Source organism: Xenopus tropicalis, chromosome 9 (assembly GCF_000004195.4).
Source record: "Xenopus tropicalis strain Nigerian chromosome 9, UCB_Xtro_10.0, whole genome shotgun sequence".
Taxonomy (NCBI): Eukaryota; Metazoa; Chordata; class Amphibia; order Anura; family Pipidae; genus Xenopus; species Xenopus tropicalis.
In genome coordinates this window covers 70,277,855-70,305,057 of record NC_030685.2, presented here as the reverse complement: position 1 = coordinate 70,305,057, position 27,203 = coordinate 70,277,855, and the positions used below count along the sequence as shown (strand labels likewise).

Sequence of the window (27,203 nt, the reverse complement as noted above, 5' to 3'; positions counted from 1 at the left end):
TTCTTAGATAATATTAGGTACCTCGGCTTATATCCGGATCGGCTTATACTCGAGTATATACGGTATACAAAAATAATATTACCTACTATTTCATAGTTAATTATTAAAACAGGAACATTAGTTATTAACGATTTTATTCCAAAACAACAAAGCAGATTGTTTTTGTTTTCTTTCAAGGTTTTCACTGGAATATTTACAGCTGAAATGGTTTTAAAGCTCATTGCTCTGGACCCATACTATTATTTTCAAGAGGGTTGGAATATTTTTGATGGTCTCATTGTGAGCCTTAGTTTAATGGAACTTGGACTTTCCAGTACTGGCGGATTTTCGGTTCTTCGCTCTTTTAGACTGGTAATTGCTATTTTGTGTTGTAATTGCTCTGTCTTGTCATGGCAGTGGGGTGGATTTACTGGCCTATTTAACACTGTAGCTGGTTGTAATTTGTCTGACATGACTAAATATCACAGTGGTGGGAAAAATAAATTGGCTTTCTCCATTTCAAACTCGGACAGAGAAGTGATAGGATCTATAGGGAGCTCCAATAAAGGGGCCATTGTTACAGATAGGAAAATTTTTTAGCACAAAGTGAAACCAGCACCGTATATTATTCATAATTGCCTACAAAATTAGGGTTTTTCCCATTTATCCAATATGTCCCCTTTAAATTTCCCAGTTTGTTGTTTATTATAGAAAACACTTCATAAGGATTTTTTTTTTACTACAGAACTGGCTTTCAAAGTTCCATTAAAGTATAAATTAGGGATGCACCGAATCCCGGATTCGGTTTGGGATTGGAGCCGAATCCACCCTTTTTTTTTTAAGGATTTGGTTTCGGCCGAATCCACGGTCCCGGGCGAGCCGAATCAGAATCCTAATTGGCATAAATTAGAATATGCTTATTAGCATTTAGAAGGGTTACATGGTAGGGGGGAAAAATTTGCCAATTTTTAACCCTTCCCAATCCTAATTTCCATATGCTAATTAGGTTTCGGATTTGGTTAGGGATTTGGCAGAATCCATCAGGGTGAGTTTGGGGGTTCAGCCGAACCCCAAAAAATGCTAATTAGCACTTGGAAGGGTTACATGGTAGGGGGAAAAAAATTTCACCAAATTTTAACCATTCCCAATCCTAATTTCCATATGTTAATTAGGTTTCTGATTTGGTTAGGGATTTGGCAGAATCCATCAGGGTGGGTTCGGGGGTTTGCCCGAACCCAAAAATGTGGGTTCGGTGCATCCCTAGTAGAAATATCAATACAGTTTTCATTGGTGATCTTAAACCACAATTCTCCTATAATATATATATATATATATATATAAACATAATGATACTTTAACAGAGCTATTTCTCTGTGTTTAAAGTGGACCTGTCACCCAGACATAAAAAGTTGTATAATAAAAGTCCTTTTCAAATTAAACATGAAACCCAAATTCATTTTTATATTAACACATCCAAACCCATTATAAAGGCATTTAAAAATCCCAGCTGTCAATCATATATTGCTTGCCCCGCCTCTATGCCTTAGGCATAGAGGCGGGGCAGACAATGACTTTCACTTTCCATTCAGCACTACCTAGATGTCACTGCACATCTCACTTTTCCCCTCCCTCCTCCTCATCTAATTGTATAGCCAGTGCATGGGCATGGGCATCTGGTCCCCCATTCTGGCACATAAACAAGATTTTGGCATATACAAAGCTTCCCTTCATAACAGTGTCCACAAAATGGCAGCTGCCTGCTTGCTGGGATTGAGTAATTCCACGACGGAATGAAACAAGATTTATATTATTTTTATTTATTTTAAGTAAAGTTTATTTTGCTCAACTAACAACATAGAAAATAATTTTGAGTTATTTCTTAGGGTGACAAGTCCCCTTTAAAGTTTCATCCTTCCCTTAGGGCCAGATTATTCACTCAATACAACTATTTATAATGCAAAAAATGTTTTGTAAGTTTAATAAGCAATACAATTATGAATGGGCAGCTAAATATTGATGACTTGTCTCTTTTTCCTCAAAAAGTTCTTTATTCTCTTGTGGGATATAGTGGACTTTACCGGGTCTGCCTACTCAACAAATGTACTATATTTTAGTCTGTATTAAGGGTGTATATTCTAAACACCATCGGATCAACTTGTGAATGAATTTTGCACATTCCAGCGACATAAGAAATTCAAACCAAAGGGCAATATCTGTTCCTAAATTAACTTCTGTTATTTTTTGTTTTGTTTCTAGAAAAGTCGAGCAGCAATCCAGAATGAAGGATGTAAAAAGTTCTACATGCAAAATAGTAAAAATCATAGTATAAGATGCAAAATATTCTACAAAGATAATAAATGATATTTTGCCTTTAGAACTTTGCTAGTTAACAATTACAGCTATCCTGCATCAGTCCCTGATGTATTGAAGTTAATGGCAACTGCTCTTCAATAGTAGCAAAAGATGCACATTTGAATGTAAATTATAGAAACCTTCTAAATATATCTTTGTAAGATATCCAATCTACTGTGAAGCTGGTCCCGCCAGCAGTAAACTACTCAAGTGGAGGCTCTTCATAATCACACCACAGAAAGAGTTATTTTGATTAAAGTGACAAAAAGCTCTCATTACCAGACTGAAGTATCTCTCTGTTGTTGATAACCTTTTTTCTTCATGACTTTTAGCTATATTAGATTGCATGTTTATTAATAGAATCCCACAGTATTTTTATATATGCTGGCAGATCTTTCTTTAATTGTATTTGAAACTTTGGAGATATGTATTGGTTGCATGGTCTTTTCTCTTTTAATGGTTTAATTTCAAGATTAAGTTGAATGACCCGCATACACCCTTGTGAAACATAACTTCAATAATTATGACTTGTGTGGAGGATAGTCTTTGCTCATTGTTTATTACGATAGATCTATGTTTTTTGGGGGTTTTTTTGTGCCAAACAAGGCAATTAAAATTTGTTTTATTTTAACAACAAAAATGAAAATAACACAACAAACTTTGGCTCCATATAATTTCTAAAAAAGGTAAGAGAGAAAGAGTGAATGGAGAATTTGTAAAATGAAAAAGTTAGAAACTGGGATGAAAAGATGAAACAGGAATGTATCTGCCCAGTGATATGATAAAATACAGTGATACATCTTATAACATTAAGAGCTAGCCTAAAATATATGAAATGAGGATAAAGTAGACGCTACAAGTCCCACATAAATTATAAGTAGTGATGAGCGAATCTGTCCCGTTTCGCTTCGCCGAAAAATTTGCGAATCTTTCAAAAGATTCACGAAATGGCGGAAAATTCACGAAACGGCAAAAATGTTGCACGTCAAAAAAAAAATGTCGCCCACAGCTATTCTTTCGTTGCGCGGCTATTATTTTGTCGCCCGCGGCTATTATTTTGACGCGGGCGACAATTCTTAGACGTGCTGCGAATTTTTCTGCAGCAAATTTTTTCATCCGTTTCGCGAAACAAACCGGTGAAACGCGGAAATTCGCTAGTTCGCTAGTTCGCGGAAATGGCTAGTTCGTGGAGTTGAGAGAGCTAATAAAACATCTCATAGGTTTAAAACACAATTAAAGAAAGGCCTGCCAGCATATCTAAAAATACTGTGGGATTCTATTACTAAACATGCAATATAATATAGCCAAGGCTGATGCCAGACGAGGCGTAGGGCGGATTTTTTCGGCAAGCGGAAAAGCGATTGCTGAAAATTCCGCCCTACGCCTCCTACATGTGCCTGCACTGGAATGAATGGAATACGCTCGGGTGCAGGCACATGTAGCCGATATACGCATGAAAACGCGAGAGAATACAAAGTCTTGCATTTTCATGCATATATCAGCTACATGTGCCTGCACCTGAGTGTATTCCATTCATTCCGGTGCAGGCACATGTAGGAGGCATAGGGCGGAATTTTCAGCAAGTGCTTTTCTGCTTGCCGAAAAAATCCTCCCTACGCCTCGTCTGGCATCAGCCTAAAAGTCATGAAGAAAAAAGGTTATCGACAACAGAAATTTTTTTTAGATCACCATATGTTTTATCAAAGTAAAATTCATATTGCATGTTATATAAATCCATAATATAAACCATCGGAGTAACATATTCTTCATCATAACATCGGATGAAGATATGTGTGCAGCTTCAAAGTACATACATCGTAACATATTGCAGATATATCAGTAATTGGCATTTATTGCTTTGTTCCAGCTCCGTGTTTTCAAGTTGGCAAAATCCTGGCCTACACTGAATAAGCTGATAAAGATAATTGGCAATTCTGTAGGCGCTTTGGGAAACCTGACTCTGGTGTTGGCTATCATCGTCTTTATTTTTGCCGTGGTTGGGATGCAGCTGTTTGGTAAAAGTTACAAGGAATGTGTCTGCAAAATTGCAGAAAACTGTGAGCTTCCTCGCTGGCATATGAACGACTTCTTCCACTCCTTCCTTATTGTGTTCCGAGTTTTGTGTGGGGAATGGATTGAAACCATGTGGGACTGTATGGAGGTTGCAGGACAATCTATGTGCCTTCTTGTATTTATGCTGGTGATGGTGATTGGAAATTTAGTGGTAAGTTTTTTTTCTCTACTACAGAGAGGGTGATTTATCAAGTTTAAAGTTTAAGGAAAAATATTGTGATCATAGAAAAAATATTGGGGCAAAACTTATGTGAACACTTTTTTTTATATTCTCAAGCATTCTTTTTTTTTTTTAAAGAAACTGAAATAGAGCAACTGCAATTGCATTTTGTTGTGGACAAAAGTCACAAACTAAATTAACATTGTTCTATTTATTTTCAAGGAGGCTATAAAATCTCATCTGCTTTACAAACACAAAGGAAAATTGAACATAAACTTGATTGACATCAACAGAAACACTTCTGATTTATTTCAGAAGAAACTGTTGACTTTTAGTTTAACATAACTAAAGACTTAGCTGAATCCTGAACCAAATCCAAACATTTAAAAAAAAAAATGCATTAATTGTTAGCAAAAAAGTAAATTTAGTGGTTTTTAAAGTTTAATTTTATAGGATTTAGATTTGGTTTACTAAACCTTTACTAGTTGGCCGAACCTGACTTCTGCAAAAAGTGCTGGGATATGGCCAATTCCTGAACCAAATAATAGATTTGTTGGATCCGTAGTACAGGTATCGGACCCATTATCTGGAAACCCATTATCCAGAAAGTTCTGAATTACGGAAAGGCCATCTCCCATAGACTCCATTATAAGCAAATAATTAAAATTTTTCAATATGATTTCCTTTTTCTCTGTAATAATAAAACAGTACCTTGTACTTGATCCCAACTAAGATATAATTACCCCTTATTGGGGGCAGAACAGCCCTATTGGGTTTATTTAATGGTTAAATGATTCCCTTTTCTCTGTAATAATAAAACAGTACCTGTACTTGATCCCAACTAAGATATAATTAATCCTTATTGGGGCAGAACAGCCCTATTGGGTTTATTTAATGGTTAAATGATTCCCTTTTCTCTGTAATAATAAAACAGTACCTGTACTTGATCCCAACTAAGATATAATTACCCCTTATTGGGGGCAGAACAGCCCTATTGGGTTTATTTAATGGTTAAATGAGTCCTTTTTCTCTGTAATAAAACAGTATCTGTACTTGATCCCAACTAAGATATAATTACCCCTTATTGGGGCAATACAGTCCTATTGGGTTTATTTAATGGTTAAATGATTCCCTTTTCTCTGTAATAATAAAACAGTACCTGTACTTGATCCCAACTAAGATATAATTACCCCTTATTGGGGGCAGAACAGCCCTATTGGGTTTATTTAATGGTTAAATGATTCCCTTTTCTCTGTAATAATAAAACAGTACCTGTACTTGATCCCAACTAAGATATAATTACCCCTTATTGGGGGCAAAACAACCCTATTTGGTTTAATTAACGTTTAAATATTTTTTTTAGTAGACTTTAGGTAGGAGATCCGAATTACGGAAAGACCCTTTATCCGGAAAACCCCAGGTCCCAAGCATTCTGGATAACAGGTCCCATACCTGTATATGTATATATTTGGTCTTTAATTTATTTAATTTAATTATTGTATCTTAAATATATTTTAGCCCAAGTTATTTCTACAAGGATTTAGATAATTTTGCTGATTTTTTTTTAACTGTTAATAAGGAGTTTCTTGTTTCATTTTTAGGTGCTGAATCTGTTCTTGGCCTTGCTCCTCAGCTCTTTTAGCTCAGACAATTTATCTGCTACTGATGAAGACAGTGAAATAAACAATATTCAGATTGCAGTGGGCAGGATACAGAGGGGGGTAGCCAGTGGTAAAATAATTTTGCGTGAATTTTTTGAAAAACTATTCCTCCAAAAACAAAAAGATATAAATGAAACAAAACAGCTAGAAGAAACCCCTGGAAAGAATGACACTTGTGTGCTTGGCAATGCGGTGGTGGAGATATTAAAGGAAAAGAATGATGTTAGAGACAGTGATGGAATGACAAGCGAGATTGGAAGCAGTGTGGAGAAAAGTGCAGAAAATGAGAAGGAATACATGACAGTTATCAACAAAACCTCCCTCACTGTAGCTGTGCCTATTGCTCCTGGGGAATCAGATTTTGAAAATCCAAACACTGAAGAATTCAGCAGTGAATCTGATCCTGAAGAAACAAAAGAGGTCTGTAACAAACGTGAATCTGAACCTATAGATTAGCTTCAGCCAAAAACTGTTGAAGACTTGTTAATTACAATATTTTATTGAATTTACAAAGTACCTCTCCTAATATTTTGCCATTACAGTAAGGAAATACCAATTCATATTGCATTTTTATTTATAGATATATGGAAAAATGTATCTTTGATAACATAGATAACCGAGGAAAGAGATTATTCATGATGTGTGTGTTCACACCAGGTTTAATCAAATAGAGAAAGTCCAAAGAAAAGCGACCAAGCTGGTAAAGCTCTCAGTTATGAGTTGGGGTTGTTTACAACAGAGAAGAGGCGTTTAATGGGGATACGATTAATTTGTATAAATATGGCAGGGGGCCATACAATAAACTCTTGGATGCTTTAATCACTAGTAGGTCCTTCCAATAAGGGAATCCATTCAGATTAAAGGAATGGAGTGTTCTTTTTAAGATGCATGAAGGTTTTTGTTTTTTACAGTGAGGACAGTGAAGTTGTGAACTTGTCTCCCTGAGGCTGTTGGATTAGCAGATACATTAGATAGTTTTAAGACAGCATTTGATGCTTTTTTAGAAAGTGAGGAATTGCCAAGTTACTGAAATTAACTCCTGTACAAAATTGATTTAGGGACTGGTCTAATTGCTTTCTTGAGAGAAAGAACGGAATGTTTTCCCCCTCTTGGGCAAATTGCAGAGGGTTTTTTCACCTTCCTCTGAATCAGCACTAATTCTATAATGCATTCTTTTTGAACCTTTTGCCATTTGATCCCAATAAACTGAATATAAAATAGAGTCACAAGTCTTCCCTGATAACAGTATCTTTATAGGGAGTAAAAGTCAACAAATAGGTATTCAACCGCACAGCCCTTAGATCAGGCTTGATGCATCAATCCTCGCAAGGCACACCGCTGAGCCATTCAATCCAATCCAAATATAGAGGAGAGCACCATAAAGCAGAATTCTGCTAAAATGCTATTTATTTCAGACCAAAATACACAACATGTTTCGGGCAATGTGACGCCCTTTATCAAGTGATAAAGGGCGTCACATTGCCCGAAACATGTTGTGTATTTTGGTCTGAAATAAATAGCATTTTAGCAGAATTCTGCTTTATGGTGCTCTCCTCTATCTTTATAGGGAGCACTGACATAATAAATACCTGTTACCTTTGCGTTGGTACTCTCATTATACTTTATTTCAGGTCATATATATATATTTATAGACCAAGGTTAGAGTGATAGGGAGAAAATCCAATATACATTTGAACTTTTTCCTCAATAGATATTTGACTTCCATGTTACTGTCAGTTAGTATTTGCAGGTTGAGATCTTGAGAAGTAACTTATTAGGACCTGGAGGACGTATATGGTATCCAAAATTGTTATCATGTACATTAACTTTAATTCCACTTTGAATGTTTTCTTATGTGCAGCTTTACTGTACATTTCCTGCAAGAAATTAGATTGTGTTGAGAACCGACTATATAAAACCTCCAAAATAAATTTAAATCTGAGACTGCTTAGAGGCAGAATAAGGAGGAGAGTTACTATGATATCGTTTTTTAATTAAATGCATGAAAAGTGATATGATAATATGTTAATATTTATGTACTTTGCTAGATTACACTTGCATAGAAGATGCCATATTTTGACTTTTACTGCTTCCCCTTCTTACTTCTCACAGGAGTAAAAAAACAAGTTGAAGGCGTCAAGAATGCAGCAACGTGTCCACTCAAGTAATATATGGTTACTTTACCAACTGTCAGACTGCATGCCACTCAGCTATGCCCCTCTCCATCCATTGCAACAAAATAATACGAATATGCAAAGCTGCTGACAATGCAAAATTCTTTAATGTCACCATAGCATGATCGGGCAAGATTGACAAGCCTTCTCTGTATTGTGAATTAGCCAAATGCCTGATTGGATCACATTATAGGGTTGGCTATTGTCACTCTTCATGGAGCTGAATGGAATAGAGCAGCATGATGCTTTCAACAATCATAACTCCCATCAACAATACTGTTGATGTTGCTGTGTATATTGGCTGTATCTCGTTAGGGTATTTTGACTGCCAATCTAACTGATGTTGAGTGCATGCTCTGCAGAAAACCAGTGCAGATGACAACATTGCAAGAACTGCAAGGAAATATGCAAAGGAACCAGGCATCATTTTCCAAGAAACTCCTGAATTCGTTTTAATGGTAGTTCAAAATGTAAGGGATAACAATATGAGTGAGAAATAAAAAGATATACAAGAACATGATATGTTTGATATCTATATATACCAATGTAATTATTACAGAAGCATTTGGAAAATGATGAACGGACCCTTCCTGCATATGTCATAATTCCATTAATTTAAGAGCAATTCTAGAGTTTGCCTGCATTCCACTGAGGTTCTGTTTAACCTTGCTTGTCTTTATAGTTCAATCTACTGCAATCGAACCTGATTTTGTAAAAAAGATGTATTATTTGGTTGAATTTATGAACTCTTCCAGATGGACAAACTTTCTAGAAATGTTACCCAGCTACCTGCTTTATAAGGCAAAGAAGAAATGATAAAACTTTGCACATTACAGCTAAGCTACACGGTGTTGCAGATACACTTATTTCATGATGTGGCAGTGAGACTTCGTTGCCATACCCATGAGGAATGTTTCAGGAGGGAAAGGGGTTTATGAGATTCAACTAAGGTCTTAGGGGTACCCCATAAGAACTTTTGTCTTGGTAGCCCTCTATGGCTCCATTGATCACTTGGTAACCTGCTGTAGAGGAGAATCTAGCAATTGTTGAATTAACGTAATAGAAAGTAGGTATATATAACTGGTTATGCTTAAAAATATCCCTTCCCCAGTGTTAAAATGGTTTGTGTAGCTTGCACCATACAATACTATGTACTACATCCAGTAGGTGACCAGTACCAGTCACCTGTGTAGCTTGGCTTTGAATAAATCATTACACACCTGTTTATTCTATAATAAAGCAAAGCCAAAATTTTGTTTTTACAGGAGAAATCTCACTTTACCAGCGGAGGATAATTATTATGTACATGGCTAATTTACATTTGCTTCTGTACAGTCTTTAGTCATAAGAAATAGAATGATATAAAATAAAAGTGGTAACAAAAATCTGACATGACATCTGGTGGCTAGAGAGCATTTACCGTATATATGACTCAAGTATAAGCCTAGGGTGGGAAATGCAGCAGCTACTGCTAAGTTTCAATAATCAAAATAAATACCAATAAAATTACATTAATTGAGGCATCAGTGGGGTATATGTTTTTCAATATTTATTTCAAAGAAAAACAGTAAACTAGCTCTGTAAGCGGAGAAGACGGTCAACAAAAACAATATGAGTACTACCCCACGCTCATTGCACATTGGCAAACTGGCAGCAGACCCGGTCCCAGAGGAGATGTAAGGGGAAATAAGTATTGCTAGTGGGAGCCTAGGCCAGGGCACAGGAGGGTCTGGTTGCGGGTGGCCTAATTTGCACACAAAGGAGAGAGGGTGCTAGTCTAGAGGGACCCATGGCACCCGACTCGAGTATAAGCCGAGGGTGACTTTTTTCAGCACATTTTGGGTGCTGAAAAACTAGGCTTATACTCGAGTATATATAGTATATAAATGTAAAGAATAATACATATTAATCTTGTAACAAACAAAGTCTATGGTTACAGAAAGATAATGTTTCAAGGACTCCATGCACATTCCCAAAGACTGCAGGGAGTCCCCAGCTAAAGGTAGTAAAGTAAAGTAGAGTGCGCAGTCATTTGAACTCCAATATTGGCCTCCCCTTCCACAAATGCTTTAATTCATAAGACCATCTCTGTACAACTTGCCACCAGCTTTCCACTTAAGCTGGCCATACCCCGAAATATATGCTTGTTTGTTTGTGAGGTGTGCGATATCAGATTGATCTGATCATTTGACCCTCAGGCCATACAGTTGAATCACATTGATGGTATGGAGGCTGTCTGGACAAGGACAAATCAACAAGTCAATTTTTGCCCACATGTGGGGGATTTGGTCAAGTAGGCCCATATAAGGGCCCCATACATGGACCGATAATTTACCGACTCGATCCGTCATTAGAGTTTATCGGTCTGTGTATGGCCACGTTTACATAAGCAAAAGTAAAGCAAAAAGTAAGCAAAAACTGAATTTTACATTTGCAAAAAAACTGACCAGTGAAAATGTTGTTTGCCAGCTCTAGATTAGTCTTATTGTACATACAGTGATTATTGTGTCATTTTGGCTTTGTGTAATCAAACATCAGGAGGGAGGGCATACTGCTGTTTAGTTGTTCTCTGAACTGTGCTTAAAGCGCCCAACTTCAGTTGTGGAACAAAAAAAACACGAAGACTGATTTTCATAGATCAGGATTGATTTTCATTGGTGGATTCTCTTTAATTTTTATTGTGTCACTCAACCTGGAGAACTTTTATCAAGCACTGTTGCTTAAGAATATAACCCTGATTTTGTTAGGCTGCAGCTCTCAGTATGCTTTAATTATTGATAATATGTTGCTGGGTTTTGTAGTTTAGTGACAAGTGAGTAATGTGTGGTTGAGAAAACAGTATTTAGATCTCATTTAAAGTTATCATCTGGCTCACTACTTGAAAGTAAGGACTATACGGTTCTTCTTATAAATCTGAAAAGGGAGGCAGAATGATTGTTAGCAATGTGTCCTTTTCACTGCTTTCTTCTAGGATCACTGGCCTTCTGTTTCAGGCTATGAAAACAGTTTAGAACTTTCCCTGGCCTTCCAATTCTCAATAGAGTTCTCCTTTATAGAGCATTGCATCTCAAACTGTGGCATTATCCCATCTAGGAAACCCAAGGTCAGAAATTGAGGGGTCAAGGTCTAAGGGAGCTAAATTAAATTAGGAAATAAAGGAGGTCTGAACCTTATGCAGGACACAAGTTTGGCAGCTTCCTATCATAGTATAGAGTATCAAGTAGAATTAAGTATAAAACAACTGGACTTTTCTGAGTTTATCTTGAAAACATTTCACCTCTTATCTGAGTGGCTTCTTCAGTTCAAATGACTGGTAGGGGATTCCCTGGTATTTAACTCTTGAGGGTAGTACAGTCACAGACATCCAATCACAATGGTTCCATTGAATGTATTCAGTTAGGTGTTAGCTGAAACTGACAGGTGTAAGAAGGTATGATCCAGTCACAATGGTACTAAGATTCTCATTGATAAAGGTGTTAATCCTTCAAAGTACATGACTGGAAGTGTGAACTGTACATTAGTGTAAAAAAGAGACAGACATTATTATATGTTTAGGAGAGTAAATGTTGAGTTGATCCTGGTGAGTTTCATGAGTCCCAACCTGCAAAGACAAAAGAATGAAACTGGACTAATGTGTCTTAAAATATAACATTTCTGGCTTCAGGTGTTGTGTATTCAGGAATGAGAGAAGCGACAATTAGAAAGATATTATTGTCTCATGGGAAATGTGCTAAAAGATTCATAGCAGAAAGCTATAAAGTGAAATCATACTCTATTTAATGAATAAAATACTATTAACAAGGCCACTATAATGGCTTATTGTATCATTTATAACATTTAACGTCTATATCTTATTTTCTTTATCTCCAGATTTCTTTTTGAAATTAAATTGGTATTATTTTGCAGAAGATAAAGGTTTCTAGCTCCTCCGAAGGGAGTACAATCGATATTAGAGCCCCAGGAGTGGAAAGAATAGAAGAGTTCTTGGACTATGAGTACGAGGAGACATTTGATCCAGAGCCATGTTTTACAGATGGTAGGAATGATTCCCTTTGCCAGCCATTGTTTTGTATTTGTTTCATTTTATGCAAAGACAATAACCAGACCAATAACACAGTGGGTAGAAATCTGTTTTTTAAAACATTTTGGAGCGCAAACAAACAAATGTAGAACACTGATGTTTTAATATATATTGCATGAAAGAACATGTTGTAACAATAAAACAAACATAAATGAAGCATAAACATTTGACTCCTCATTTTGTATTTTGCCTTCTCATGTCAACTTTTTAGCAAGAGCAAATGCTAATAAATCACTCACATATATGGGTTGTATTGGATACAAAAATGGGCAGTAAAACATTACAGGCTTAATCTAATTGCATCACTTAGGGGCACATTTACATTTACATTCATTTTTTTCTGGCCTTGAAAGTCGTATAAACTCGACATGGTATAAATGCGATCATTGCTGTATTTGTAAAATGTCACAATAATGCTTAAATCATTTGTACGAAAATTCGTAAGAACTTTCAAGTTGAAAGTATTGTTAAAACCCGAAAAATTCAAGTTCAAACAGACTTTCGTTTCCGTGAATCCTCTTTATTTTTCCCAAACAGGAAGTGCTCCAGCAGCATTGGCTCTATTGGAAAACAATAATGTGTTTAAGTTTCACTTGAAACAGGGTGAAACTGAAAACAATCATGGGATTAACTTCCCCTTGAAAGTGTGAAATAGAAAACAATGAGGGGATTAAATTCCCCTTGAAGATGGGTGAAACTAAAAACAATGAGGGGATTAAATTCCCCTTGAAGATGGGTGAAACAGAAAACAATAAGAGATTAACTTGTCCTTGAAAATGTGTCAAGGACAGGCTGTCACTGACTATTCTATTCTTCTACTATTCTAAGCCACCATAGCACTCAATGGTACTTGACAGATCAAACCTGTCAAATTTTTTTTTACTAAAAAAGTTAATGAAACATTAATAAATCACAAATTATGGGAACAATAATGAAAAAATTGAGTTCTGGCGAAAACCCATTAATGAATCTCGAAATTATCTAGAAGTAAGAAAAAATCAGACTTTATCTCAAAATTGCTTAGTAAATGTGCCCCTTAATAATGAAGCATCTAAATTACATTTTCTAATTTATCTACTAAATATTTACCATTTTATTTCATCACACACATTACAAATTTAAGCTATAGCGTATATGATTGATAGACAAACTAGTAAACACCATTTACTTTGACCAATGTTGACCCTCCAGAGTTTCACATTTGCAGTAAGCAGTTGGGCAAGAATGGACCAGTTTGTTGCGATATCCATTATGGGAGACAGGGAGGTTATTTTTTAATGGTTTAACTTTTTAACTTGAGATGACGCTACACTGGGGTATAATAGGTTAGAAAGGAATAGGAAGATTAAAGGAATATCTGGTGTTTATTATACAGTTTTAATAGAACAAGTTAAAAATTGCTTTCATCATTCTACAAGTGTAAATGTATGGCTGTATTATACGGAAGGTTTTGGACCCGGTATTTTTTGACTAATATTTTTCCATAATGTAAAGCACCATCATCAACTACTAAAGCTCAGTTACAAATGCAGAGCTTGGCGTTGAGTGTAATTTTGTCTATGACAAATTGCCATGTTTTTTCCCCACAATGCAGAGTTTTTCCCAGAATTCCAGTATCATTGCATATCATTGTTGTGTCCAGTGCACCTGCCCACAATGCACCAAAACTCACGCCAATTACTTTGTACATTTCTTTGAATTGAGTTCAAGTTGCAGCTAGCATAAGCAGAGTAGGGATAGGGTCATTTCTAGCATGCCAATGGGTGTTACTAACGGCATAATTTGCGATTTGCTTAGTGCCAGTAAAAAACGCTATTGACTCAACATGCTATGAACACCCCCACAATACCATCACATCCAAACACGTGGCATTTCTATAGTTTTTTTTTTAGTCAATAAGTGCACTTGTCCATAATTCATCAGAACGGGCTTAGTGGTTGCACTGACACTCCCCGCAATGCACAAAGCAAGGTTCATGTACCTTTTATAAATGGTGTTAATGTGAGGGCTATCTTGTGGCTATTTTAGCACACTGCACTTTTGGTTGTGTTCTGCGAGATTTTTCAGCACTTCTCAAACCCCTAACCTGTTTTGTTCTGTTTTATAGATTGTGTTGCGAGCTTCACATGTTGCCAGATTAACATAGAGAATGGAACTGGAAGAGATTGGTGGAATCTCAGAAAAACCTGTTACACCATTGTTGAGCACAGTTGGTTTGAATCATTTATTATTTTTATGATTCTTCTCAGCAGTGGGGCACTGGTAAGTAAGATACTAAAGTCCTTAGTAAATAACAAATGTTAACGTTTCTTATACTCTTCCCACCTTTTATTCTGTCTTCTCCACTAGAAAAAACACTAAAAAAAATCCATCCACCATGATGGAAAGGCAACTAGTCAGAATTGGTAAAGCAGGGTATATATTTAGAGCAGGGGACCCCAACCTTTCTTACTCATGAGTCAGAGTCACATGTAAAAAGACTTGGAGAGCAACACAAGCATCATAAAAGTTCATGGAGGTGCCAAATAAGGGCTGTGATTGGCTATTAGGCAGCCTCTATGCACCCTATCAGCTTACAGGGGCTTTATTTGGCAGTAAATCTTGTTTTTATTTAACCAAAACTTGCCCCCAAGTCAGGAATTCAAAAATAACTACCTGGTTTGGGGGCACTGAGAGCAACATCCAAGGGGTTGGGGAGCAACATGCTGCTCACGGCCACTGGTTGGGGATCACTGTATTAGATAGTATTGTTTTCTAAAACCTTCCCCTGACCCCAAGTGGGCTTTTGAGGAAGCTCTGAATTAATTAAAAAAAAAGAACTTTTTAGAAAATATGGAGTCAATGATGAAATTTAGGGTTTTTATTCACTTTATGACTAAGATGACATTCTTGTCTAGAAATATCAGGTATGTACAGTATAGTGTGGATCCTCAAGATTTTTTAATTGCAGTTATATACACATTTCAAATACCTTTACCTCTAGTACCACTTATAAATCATGTACAACAATATGTTAATTGCAATACCATTAATGTGATTTATTTACCAATTTTTAAAAATTACACTATATGCAGACCGAAGAAATAGCAATGAGGGCATATAGCATATTTCCAGAATACATAATATTAACATGAAAACAATTTTAAGGCACTTCTCAGACTGTTCTGAGAGACACCTAAGAATCGAGAAGATTACTAGTGATGAGCGAATTTTTTCGCCAGGCATGGATTCGCAGTGAATTTCCGCATTTCGCCATGCGAAAAAATTTGTTGGGCAGCATTCTTTTTTGTCGTGTGTCAAATTGGGAGTGCAGGCGACAAAAAGACACGGGCGACAAAAAAAATTGCACGGCAAATGCGTTTAGCGAATAATTACTTGCCGTTTCGCGAATTTTATGGCGAAGTGAAACAGGACAGATTCGCTCATCACTAAAGACAATGGACTTTTAGTTTTCAGTTAGACAACGGATAGGTCTGGATTGCAAGTGTAACATCTCTAGTAGCTACAGAAGTGCCTTCACCGAGTATAACTACATTCATGGGTAAAATATCACATTTAATAATGTCATCTTATTCACTACTATATGTAATTGTTCTTTTGATAAACTTACACTTTACACCTTTCAAAATGTTATTTCTTGCATTTTGGTTGGTTATTGTAAAATGTAAATTCATTAGTTACTTTGTTCTTAAATACCTTTGATTTTTTTTATACATTTATTTACATAGGCGCAGTGTGCAAAGTGCAATATTGAGCCCAATAGGCATCTTTTTCTCATAATGCACCATTTTTTCCTCAAGATTCTGGCATCTATGCATATGCAAACAGTATATTCTCTTGATGCAATTGCACTACACCTACCACAACACCGAAAACAATTAACACAACTGCAGTTGTACGTCATCGCAAATCGGAAAATTGAAAATTGCCCCTGCACTTGCAGACCTAAATGAGCCCCCCAGTCTATTAGGTCTATCAAGTGGCAGTTGTATTCATATATCCATTGTTATTGGACTCCACTATGGGCCATTCCAATATTTACTTCTTCTGAAGGGGCAGGAGCCCCATTTAAATGCAAAAGAATAATCCAATGATAATCCCACCTGATCTATGTAAATCTGACTCCATGTTGTGATTTTCTGTCACAGAACAACTAAACAGCAGTAAGTCACGCCTTCGGATGTTTCATTACAGAGTTATACCAAAGATGACGATCATGGTGTTAAGTGGCAGTTTTAGGACCAAAGGGCGTAACTGACAATGAATTTAGGCAACACCTACTTTATTTGTTATTGCTCACCCAATATATTTTTTTAAATATTTATTTTTGTGTTCACCATTAATCTATAATAATTGGCCAAATCTGTTTTGTAAGACTCCATTTTCCATCCTTCACATAAAATGCTGTTAACATTTTATGGTTTCTCTGTGTTCTTTATTCCGTATACTTATATTCGCTACTTTGTATTGAAAACGTTATATTTCGTATGCAGCAACACACTCTGCCTGCAAAATGTTTCATGCCCAGTGCTACTGCATAACATTTTTATTATTATCAACTGGAAGAAAGCCAATGACAAAGGGAATTTGCAGTTTAGTTGGATAGACTTGTACTATAAGGAAATATGATTCAGGAAACATGAACGTTTCTAATGTAGAAATGTTAAAGGGCATGTAAGCCTTCCATAGAGCTCTCCAATTTCTTAACTCCTGCACGATTCTGACTATCCTGATTGTTGCCAGCCCCAACTGTTCCTTAATACTGACCACGACTTTTCTTATCAAAGGGACACTAAACCCTGCTGCACATCGCTACTCATTCCAGCTGATCTGTGTAAATCTGGCTCCATGTTCTCTGTTCCAGCAATTGGAGTTGGGAGCATTAAGCACAGTTTCCCAGCACTGAACAAGTCTGTCCCTTTATGTCTCATTCCTGTGTCATATAATCAAGGGAATAAAATGACATAATTATCTCTATATGTAAGACAACAGTAAGATGCCTGGCACAGTGCTGGGAATCAGCATTCACATTGGTCAATTCTCTTGCATCTTTAATTTAACTAGGGAGCGCAGTGGGGCAGCTTACGGTTGGGTTTAGTGTCCCTTTAGGATACCATGCCTCTAATTTGATCCCTGTTCCTGTCTGTGCTCTTCTGTCAGTTTACTCCTCCTTCTGTCTTATAACCACAAAAGACCAAGTGCCTCTGGCAATTAAGGGCATTTTTATTACTTACCGAGCACCAAGCTAGGGAGACTTCCTTATCCCACTTCTGTCTTCAAGCATTGTTTGTTTTATTTTCTCTCTTCTTTTTTATCCAATTGCATTGTATTAAATTGGAAAAAATCCATTTGTGTGATGCCAGAAAACACCAGTGAGACAAGGAAATAACTATTGTTCTGACATTGATTCTCTTGAGCCTAATGCTCATTAAATAATTAATATGCCCCTTAGCAATATTTGTCAAAATCATTTCCTCCATCTATGGGGATTCCTGGGTTTGTAGAAAAAAATCACCAGCACTCAACAGCACCCCCTTTGTAATCAAGGAAATTTGAGAAAACAGCCGGCACTACGGGTCTTAAAGCAGTGGGATTGTCCCTGCATCTTTATTTCAAATTTGTGATGTTTCGGGGGCGGTGACAAAGCTTTTGTCACTGGCACCAGTTCTGGATTTCAGCAACCAATTGAATGGCTGGTTTAATAACACAATCCCGTTAATGGCTAAATGTTTATATTTAAAATCTATTTTGTTAAACTAAATGATTTATACAGTTTTGCCAAAACAAAGCATTCCATATGAACTGGTACTTCATATTATTTTTGCAGCAGTGTCAGGCCAACAGTTAGAACACATTGTTTAGGGATAAAGCCCAGTCTGAAAAAGCCAGAATGGTCATCTGTATATTAGAACAAACTGAGCTGAAATGCTCATATATGTATTGTATTTCATATCAATAAATGGCCCTTTTTGTGAGGAACTGTATGTCCTACAACAACAACGCATTCTAAAACGCCCGGGTAAATATAAATGTAATTTTACTTGCAGGCGTTTGAAGACATTTATGTTGAACAACGGAGAAATGTGAAAGCGATACTGGAATACGCAGACAAGGTTTTCGCCTACATCTTTATAATGGAAATGCTTCTGAAATGGGTGGCGTACGGCTTCATAAAGTATTTCACCAATGCCTGGTGCTGGCTTGATTTCATAATCGTAGATGTAGGTATTATTTTTATTTATTATAACCTAATAATAACCTATAATAATATAATAACCTTTACCTACTCATACTGTGTGACTGGGAACATTGCTCATTCTATGCCGTGAAGTGCACATTTTCCTGCAACATGGAGCGTGGCTCAAAGAGACCAATCTTATCTTCAAGGGGGCAAATTGGAAATTCTAAGTTGTGACCACATGGTGAGCTAAGGTTGGGCAGACCATGAACAGAAAAGAGATTAACCCATATTCTGAATATATGCTTCTAATTTGATCTCTCATGACTTCTTTCTGTGTAATAAGCTGCCTCTTCCCCCTTTCCTTCTGTATAGTTGTATAGTATATTGAGGCAGACAAACCCTGGAGCTACTTCCACTTCCAGACCTAATGGTAGCTCCAGGGTTTTCTGCTGAGCACCCTGTGTTAATGGATGCAGCAAACTGGAACCTAAAGAATAGTGAGCATTCATGCTGAGCACTTTTACTGGTGTCATCAGGACTCCATAGCAATTGATGATTTTCAACAAAGTCAAGCCACAATTGAGTTCATTTTAAAGCATCAGCTGCAACTTCATCAGACACAACACCCCCCTGGTGAGCACAACAATTCTGGAAATCTGGGAAAAAAATAGACATTATGGGAAAAAAAACATGGCAATTGCACTTAAATTGCACTTTGTTCACTGCATTTGTAGACATAGACATTTCACAATGGATGGCTGGAAATATGTCTCTATATGACATACTAAGGGGCACATAAAGGTGAGAAAGAGACTAGGGCAGTGTAATACTGGGGGAACACTCACCTCTCCCAATACGCAGCCTGCCTCCTCCATGCTTCTAAATTTGGAGCAAGTCTACGTCAGGGCCGGAACTAGGAGTAGGCAGAAGAGGCAGCTGCCTAGGGCGCAATGATTGGGGGGCGCCAGGTAGGAGTCTCTCCTGCCTACCCCTAGTCCTCCTCCTCTGTCATTGCCCCCGCCGCTTGTCATTAGCGGTGGAGTCAATGACCATTCGGATCGTGCCCCCCCTGCACCTCTCTCCCCACCCCCAACGGCGCATGCGCGCCAAAGCAAAAGCGAGGGGGGGTGGAGAGGTGCAGGGGGGGGGGGCCCAATCCGAATGGGCAGTGGCCGACAGGGTTGCCTAGGGTGCCCGGTCGGCTTGGCCCACCCCTGGTCTACGTGTTGATATTCTGATGCCTCCTAAATTCACTCTTTATTTGAAAGTTTAAAACATAGAAAAAACTTATTCCTGGTTCACTAGTTTTCCAGTTAAAATGGTGTTTCCAGGGCAAAATGCCCTTCTTAAAAATTGGAGCAGAGGCTTAATTTAAAGGAGAAGGAAAGGCTAGTAAATAGTTAATCTCAAGCTGCAGGCATACCTTCAGTTCTCTCATTAGTGCCCTTAGGTTTCCCCATATTTCTCCTGTTCAGGTGATCAGAAGCTTCATAGGAAATAGAAATGCTGAGCTGTGTAAAGAAAGTTCCCATAATGCCTCGCTCCTGCACAGACACCCAGACCAAGTGAACATGCTCAGTTAGTAAGACTATGAGTCAGCTTCCTGCTGATTGGCTCAGATCCACATTCCTAAGGGGGGGTGAGTTCTTAGCATTCTTGAGGGAGGGGGGAGCAGGGGAGAGGAGAGAGCAGAGAGCTGCGTGTCTCTTGCACAGGAATTACAGACACAACTAATCTTTTTTCAGAGAAGTCAATGCAGTGTTTCAGTGAGTGCTTATGGCTGTATTTACATAGACCATTCTGATAAAGCTTACTTAGTTTTTACCTTTCTTTTTCCTTTAAATACATGGAAGCAGAAGACATCAGGGCTCATTTACATCGCAAAGTGCAGCTAGGAAAGTGCAACCATGTTTTTCCCCACAATGCAATGTTTTCTCCATGTGCTTGGAGCAACTGCACTGTGCCTACAACAATGGCATCCAATTCACGAAAATTAACACAATTTGGTGCTCATTTTATCACAAATAGAACGCAATTGCACAGAAGTCTGTTTGCTGTAATTTCCAGTGTTCATTCAAGTAACATCTACTCCTATTGGGTGTTGGGCGGAAAGGGAACCCTGGAGCTACACTTGGTCAGGAGGTGGCAGTAGCTTCAGTGTTCCCCTGCGTCAATAGGTGCAGCAGCGCACAATTCTGAACAGAAGGCAGAAAGGACTGAACAGCAAAACTATACAGAAGTGCAAGAAGTGCATTTTGATGCAAGTACTGTACCTTTAATGAATGGGGTTTAACACACACCTAACTACAGCAAAAATCAAAGGTGCTTAACTGCACTTGCAAATATAATTGAGCCCTATTACGTATACACACATACAGACTGACATTATATCTGTATTATACTGTGCTTACATATTTAAATAGGACTAAATGCACACCCTCCTTAAGGTAAAATAACACTTATTTAAGTGTTTCCTTTTGAACCGACAACTCAAACAAGGTTTCACTATTTTGATGACATATTTTCCATATACAGTAAATGATTGCGTGCTTGTATATACAGTATCACAAGATACAGTTATCAAAAAGAGATATCCCTTAATTTATGTATAACTATTTTGTCTCACCCCACTTGAGGAACTGTGGTGCCACCAGGAAGAAAATAAGATATTTTACTTGAATCCCCTTGGATCTCAAATAATGTCCATTGTCCAACCTGTAGGTTGATCTAATTTCATTATTCTAATATGTACTTCCAGGTCTGGGGTATATTTAGTTTTTGATAAAACAAGGTGACAAAATACCCATAAACCCGATGAATTTTGAACAAGAAAATTTGAGAGTGGAAAAATGCCCATAGACTCCAATGTATTCTACACAGAAAAAGTCGATGCAAATAAACACCCTTAGACTATAATGCATTTTGTGAATTTTTTAGGGGAAAGATTTAGTCATCACTATATATATATATATATATATATATATATATGTGATAAAAAGAATTTATATTATAGTGCCATTTTGCAATGTACCAAATTCATGCATTTATTAAGCTGCTGAATGAGCCCATCAATGTTTTTTTTCAAAATACATTGGAGTCTGTTTTACATTTTCACAGCCAAACATATAAATTTGCATTATATACATAGAATGTGTGTTGGCTATACAATTGCAAGCTACAGTTTAGATCAGAAACAAAGGGAAAGGAGAGGAAGAGAGAGACAGTGAAAAAGAAAGAAAGCTCCAGCTTAGTAGACACTTTCTTTTTACTATACACAAAGTACAGGTATCGGACCCCTTATCCGGAAACCCGTTATCCAGAAAGCTCCGAATTACGGAAAGCCCGTCTCCCATAGACTCCATTATAAGCAAATAATTCAGAATTTTAAAACTGATTTTCTTTTTTTATGTAGAAATAAAACAGAACCTTGTAATTGATCCCAACTAAGATATAAATAATCCTTATTGGATGCAAAAAATCCTATTGGGTTTAATTAATGTTTTATTAATTTTTTAGTAGACTTAAGGTGTGGAGATCCAAATTATGGAAAGACCCCTTATCCGGAATACCCTTGGTCCCGAGCATTCTGGATAATGGGTCCTATACCTGTATTTGTCTTCTAGAGCAATCTGCTGTTTAGGATTTATTCCTGTCTAGAGCTAAAACAAAAGTACAGCCAGTAGTGGAGCCATTAATGCCTGCATTTGTTTAGGCATTTATCACATAAACTCATATTTTATTACTCCATACACAATATGCACAAGCTGTATTACTGCAGTAATTGAGACATTAAGGGGCTGATTTACTAACCCACGAATCCGACCCGAATTGGAAAAGTTCCGACTTGAAAACGAACATTTTGCGTTAAAACTTAACGCTACGAAAAATGCGCAACTTTTCGCGTAAGTTTTAACGCTACGCAAAATGCGCAACTTTTTACGCAACTTTCGTAATGGATAGGAAAACTCGCGTTTTTTACGCAAAAATCCAAAAAATTCGTAAAGAATCCGAAAAAATCGCAAAACATACGAAAAAATCGCAAAGTACCGATCATTACGAAAAAAACGCAATCGGACTCCATTCGACCCGTTCGTGGGTAAGTAAATCAGCCCCTAAGGGTAATGTTGGATTTTGGCAAAACTGACCTATGATTTTTTTTTAGGTACCAACCAAACCATTGATAGGGCTTTACCGTAAACATCACTGCATTTCCATTAGTTGGTTTTGTTGCTGTCTTAACCCCTTTCAATATTGTATGTAGAATTGGAGCTGACTCCATCCATCCATGTGCTTTTTCTTTAAAAGGAGTTTGCCAGGTTTTTCTCAAATCCACTTCACGTGGGCTGGAAATATGTTTTTAATAAATGCATTAATCAATTTTGAGTAGCAGGACAACGTCACATTTCTATAAATATTGCTCACTGGCTCTCATGGCTATTTCCTGCCCTCAGTAGCTCTTTGACAGAGCCTTTTCAACTTCCCGATGTAAGAAATTATTGGATTAAAGCTGCAACCACCCCTACAACTTTACAACAGGCTCAGGTAATCATACACGGGCCAACTTAGTATGGTACCCAACCATTTAGCCTGTATGCTTCAGTTATACATATTGTAGGAGGGGCAATACACATCATAGCTGCCTCTTCTTTGTTCCACTAATTCAGGTGACAGGGCAGAATGGACAGATACCTTGGGAGGGGCCATATACAGCATAGCTGCCTTTTTATTGTTCCACTCGCTCTGCCCGACAGGCCCCGAATTATTGGAACAGCTGGTTTAGGTGGTCAAAGGAGTGTGGCAAGTTTTCCTACTGGGATTTACACCTTTAAAGATGCAGTTATACATATAAATAAATACACCCTTGAATCCAGCCCCTACTGCTCTGTGTTGGCTGCACTGTAACACAGCAGAATGGGAGGGTTTCAATGTGACACTTCACATTCTGTTAGTATGCAATTTGGACCATCCAAACTAGTCCATCTTTGACCAACTCATTATTTTCTAACATTTTGAAGTTTTGGTGCATTTTTTTTAGGGCAACACAAGCTGACACATTCATATCTTGGGATGGAGCAGCACTGGATTTAGCTACATTATTAAAACTGTGAATTTAAAAGAACTATGATAGACATATTGGGCAAGCTTTATTTAAAAGCATCTGGGCATAGAGAGAGCAGGCCCAGTAGCCTTATATCTGAGTAGATCAGCTCAGTTTTGACATATTCTTTGTGCATTGTTATACTTTATTGATATTTTGTATTCATTTATAAGTCAATTAAGAGCATACATTTTTCTTTTATATAGATTTCCTTGGTTAGCCTTATAGCCAATGCCTTGGGCTACTCAGAGTTAGGTGCCATTAAGTCACTTAGGACACTAAGAGCCTTGAGACCCCTGAGGGCCCTCTCACGGTTTGAAGGGATGAGGGTAAGGAGGCATGAATATCATTTCCAAGCTGCATGCCATGGTAGCGCTTACGGCTTTTCTTGCATGAGCTGTTTTGTTATCACTTTTTATTTATATGTTTTTGCTGTTGGCAATACATAAATGGTTGTTTGTCTGCTCTCATGTGTAAAATGATGCTGAAAATGATAATTAGAGAAGCATAAGATATATCGTCAACCTTCTTTAATGGGTTTATTACTTAATATGATAAATTATGTTGATTTCAGTAAATATCCCTTCTTGTATGGATTGAGATTTGCAATGCAAGAAACAAAATGTGAATTCCACCAACTCTATGGGGCAGATTTACTAATCCACGAATCCGAATCCCAAAGGGAAAAAATCGTATTGGAAACGAAAATTTTGCGACTTTTTTTGGCGCCGTTGGGATTTTTCGTATTTGTCACGACTTTATCGTATTTTGCGCAACTATTTCGTCGCCGTCACGATTTTTCCGTATTGAGCGATAGTAAACGGCGGAAAAACCAATCCGATTTTTTCGTGACGGCGACGAAAAAGTCGCGGAAAATATACAAAAAAAGTTGCGATGGCCACGAAAAAGTCGCAAAAATACCAATCAATACGAAAAAACGCATTCAGACGCCTTCGGACTGTTTGTGGATTAGTAAATCTCCCCCTTAGATTTACTTATTGGGAACATTATTTAATCAAATTTTGCTGTGTCTGCCCCCCCCCCCCAATAATTTAACTATGACTGCCCATACAATTCAATAAGCTGTTTAATTCCATTGACTAATAACCAATAACTAATAATTCACTAATTCAACTAATTTAGGAATTGTTTGTAGACAGATGACTGTGACACATATTTAACTCCGTCATGTGGATATTGACCCCCAATGCATCCTTATTATGGCATTTTTGCTGGCAAAATTAGGGTTGTTTAGGGCATTCTCAGGATAATGTTTAATCTGAACTACCTGCCTGCAAAGAAAAAGCAGATTGTATAGCCTTTCAGATATTTATCAAAGATGAATTAGGATGGAAACTTCACTGTTGGAAGTCAACTGAAATGAAATTGTGTTCTAGACGTATACTGGCCTTGATCAGTGATGAGTGAATCTGTCCCGTTTCGCTTCGCCGAAAAATGGGCAAATCTTTCAAAAGATTCACGAAACAGCGGAAAATTCACGAAACGGCAAAAATGTTGAGCGCCAAAAAAAATTGTCACCCGCGGCTATTATTTCGTCGCACGGCTATTATATTGTCGCCCGCGGCTATTGTTTCGTCGCGCGGCTATTATTTTGTCGCCCACGGCTATTATTTCATCGTGCGGCTATTATTTTGTTGCGTGGCTATTATTTTGACGCCCGCGACAATTTTTGGATGCACGCCAAATTTTTCCGCAGCAAATTTTTTCATCTGTTTCGTGAAACAATCCGCCAATGGCGAAACGCGGTAATTCGCCGCAAATCCATGCCTGGCAAAACATTTCGCCCATCACTAGCCATGATGAAAGATGTTGTTTAAGAATGCGTTATATACTAAAAAGGTACATTTTTGTAGAAAGATGAAAAGAGTAAAAAAATAATATCAATGATTAAATGAATTGTATTATAAAGAAGAAACCAACCTATCAACCCCTCAGGGAAGAATAGAAAAAATATTCAATTTAAAAAATAATTTTAAAACCTCTGACCAAGGCATTGCAATTTAATGAATGATTTTTAAATGTCAGTCTATAGGCTTTGCATATACATGTGCGTGATTGTGCTGCGCTCTGTGCTCGTATTCTGCATGTTAAGCGTTTGTCTCAGCTTTCAATATATGTGTTTTGTGTGGTTGTTTTATACATTTTATATAAACTGCTAACAAAGACTTTTGTATTTGCATTCTTTTTAATTGAAATATGATTTCAGTTGAATGTGATGTGTGAAATATAAAATAATATTATTATATATAATTATGTGATTATTGTATTGCTGCACTCAATATTAATAATCAAGGATCCTAATATACTCCTTGGGGCACATTTACTAATCCACGAACGGACCGAAAGCGTCCGAACGCGGTTTTTCGTAATGATCGGAATTTTTGCGACTTTTTCGTCGCCGTTACGACTTTATCGTATATTTTCCACGACTTTTCTGTCGCCGTCGCGGAAAAATCGGATTGGTTTTTCCGCCGTTTACAATTGCTCAATACGAAAAAATTGCGACGGCAACTAAAAGGTCGCACAAAATACGATAAAGTTGTGACGGCGACTAAAAAATCGCGAAAAATGCGAAAAAAACGCGATGGCGACGAAAAAGTCGAAAAATTTTCGTTTCCAATCTGATTTTTTCCCATTTGGGATTTGGATTTGTGGATTAGTAAATGTGCCCCCTTGTATTCTACTTGTTGCAACTGTGCTATTTACTGACTATCCTCAACTGATCCCATATTCATCATATTTTTTAATAAATATGCCCTTTATTATGTATGTAATAACTTATTAGTAGTAATGAGCGAATTTTTTAGGCAGGCATGGATTCGCAGTGAATTTATACATTTCGCCACAAAACATCTGTGAAAATTCCCAGCTGAAAAAAATTGCGGGTGCAGCAAAATAGGCGTGGTCGTGTCAAATTGGGCACAGTCACGTCAAAATAAGCACGGTCGCACAAAAACGTTTTGCGAATTTCTTGCCATTTTTGCAAATCTGTCTCGCTTTCCTTCACCAGAAAATAACAAAAAATTTGCGAAACGGCAAAAAATTAGTGAAACGTGGGTGTCACAAGATTTTTTTTTTTATGTGACTGCTCCTATTTTGATGTGACCACAATCATTTTGCTTTGGTAGCGACTCTTTTTGACGATCTCCAATTTTTTTCCATGCTGCATTTTCGCAGAAGTTTCGCAAATGCTGAAATTCGGGAATTCGCTGTGAATCCATGCCTGCCAAAAAAATTTGCTCATCACTAAAACCCAGAAAATATATATTCATCTCAAATCTCACATTAAATGACATTGAAGCTGAGCTACAGTAGGTTACAGTATTAGTGATGAGCAGATCTGTTCAGTTTCCCTTCTCGGAAATATTTGTGAAACACATTGAAAATTTTTAGATTAGTTACAGTATACTGGTCAATTTTAGT

At 37.2% G+C, this 27,203-nt stretch overlaps 1 protein-coding gene across 2 annotated transcripts in view; it reads left to right on the top strand.

Moving 5' to 3' along the window:
* scn2a (sodium channel, voltage gated, type II alpha subunit) overlaps positions 1-27,203 on the top strand; it is a 161,118-nt gene that overhangs the window by 118,984 nt on the left and 14,931 nt on the right. For both annotated transcript variants that reach the window (XM_031893392.1, XM_031893391.1), the window contains 7 exons: positions 178-351; positions 4,199-4,555; positions 6,166-6,645; positions 12,306-12,435; positions 14,588-14,742; positions 18,528-18,701; positions 23,966-24,088. In XM_031893392.1, the coding sequence (XP_031749252.1) occupies positions 178-351; positions 4,199-4,555; positions 6,166-6,645; positions 12,306-12,435; positions 14,588-14,742; positions 18,528-18,701; positions 23,966-24,088 (1,593 nt within the window). The remainder of the gene's footprint in view (positions 1-177; positions 352-4,198; positions 4,556-6,165; positions 6,646-12,305; positions 12,436-14,587; positions 14,743-18,527; positions 18,702-23,965; positions 24,089-27,203) is intronic.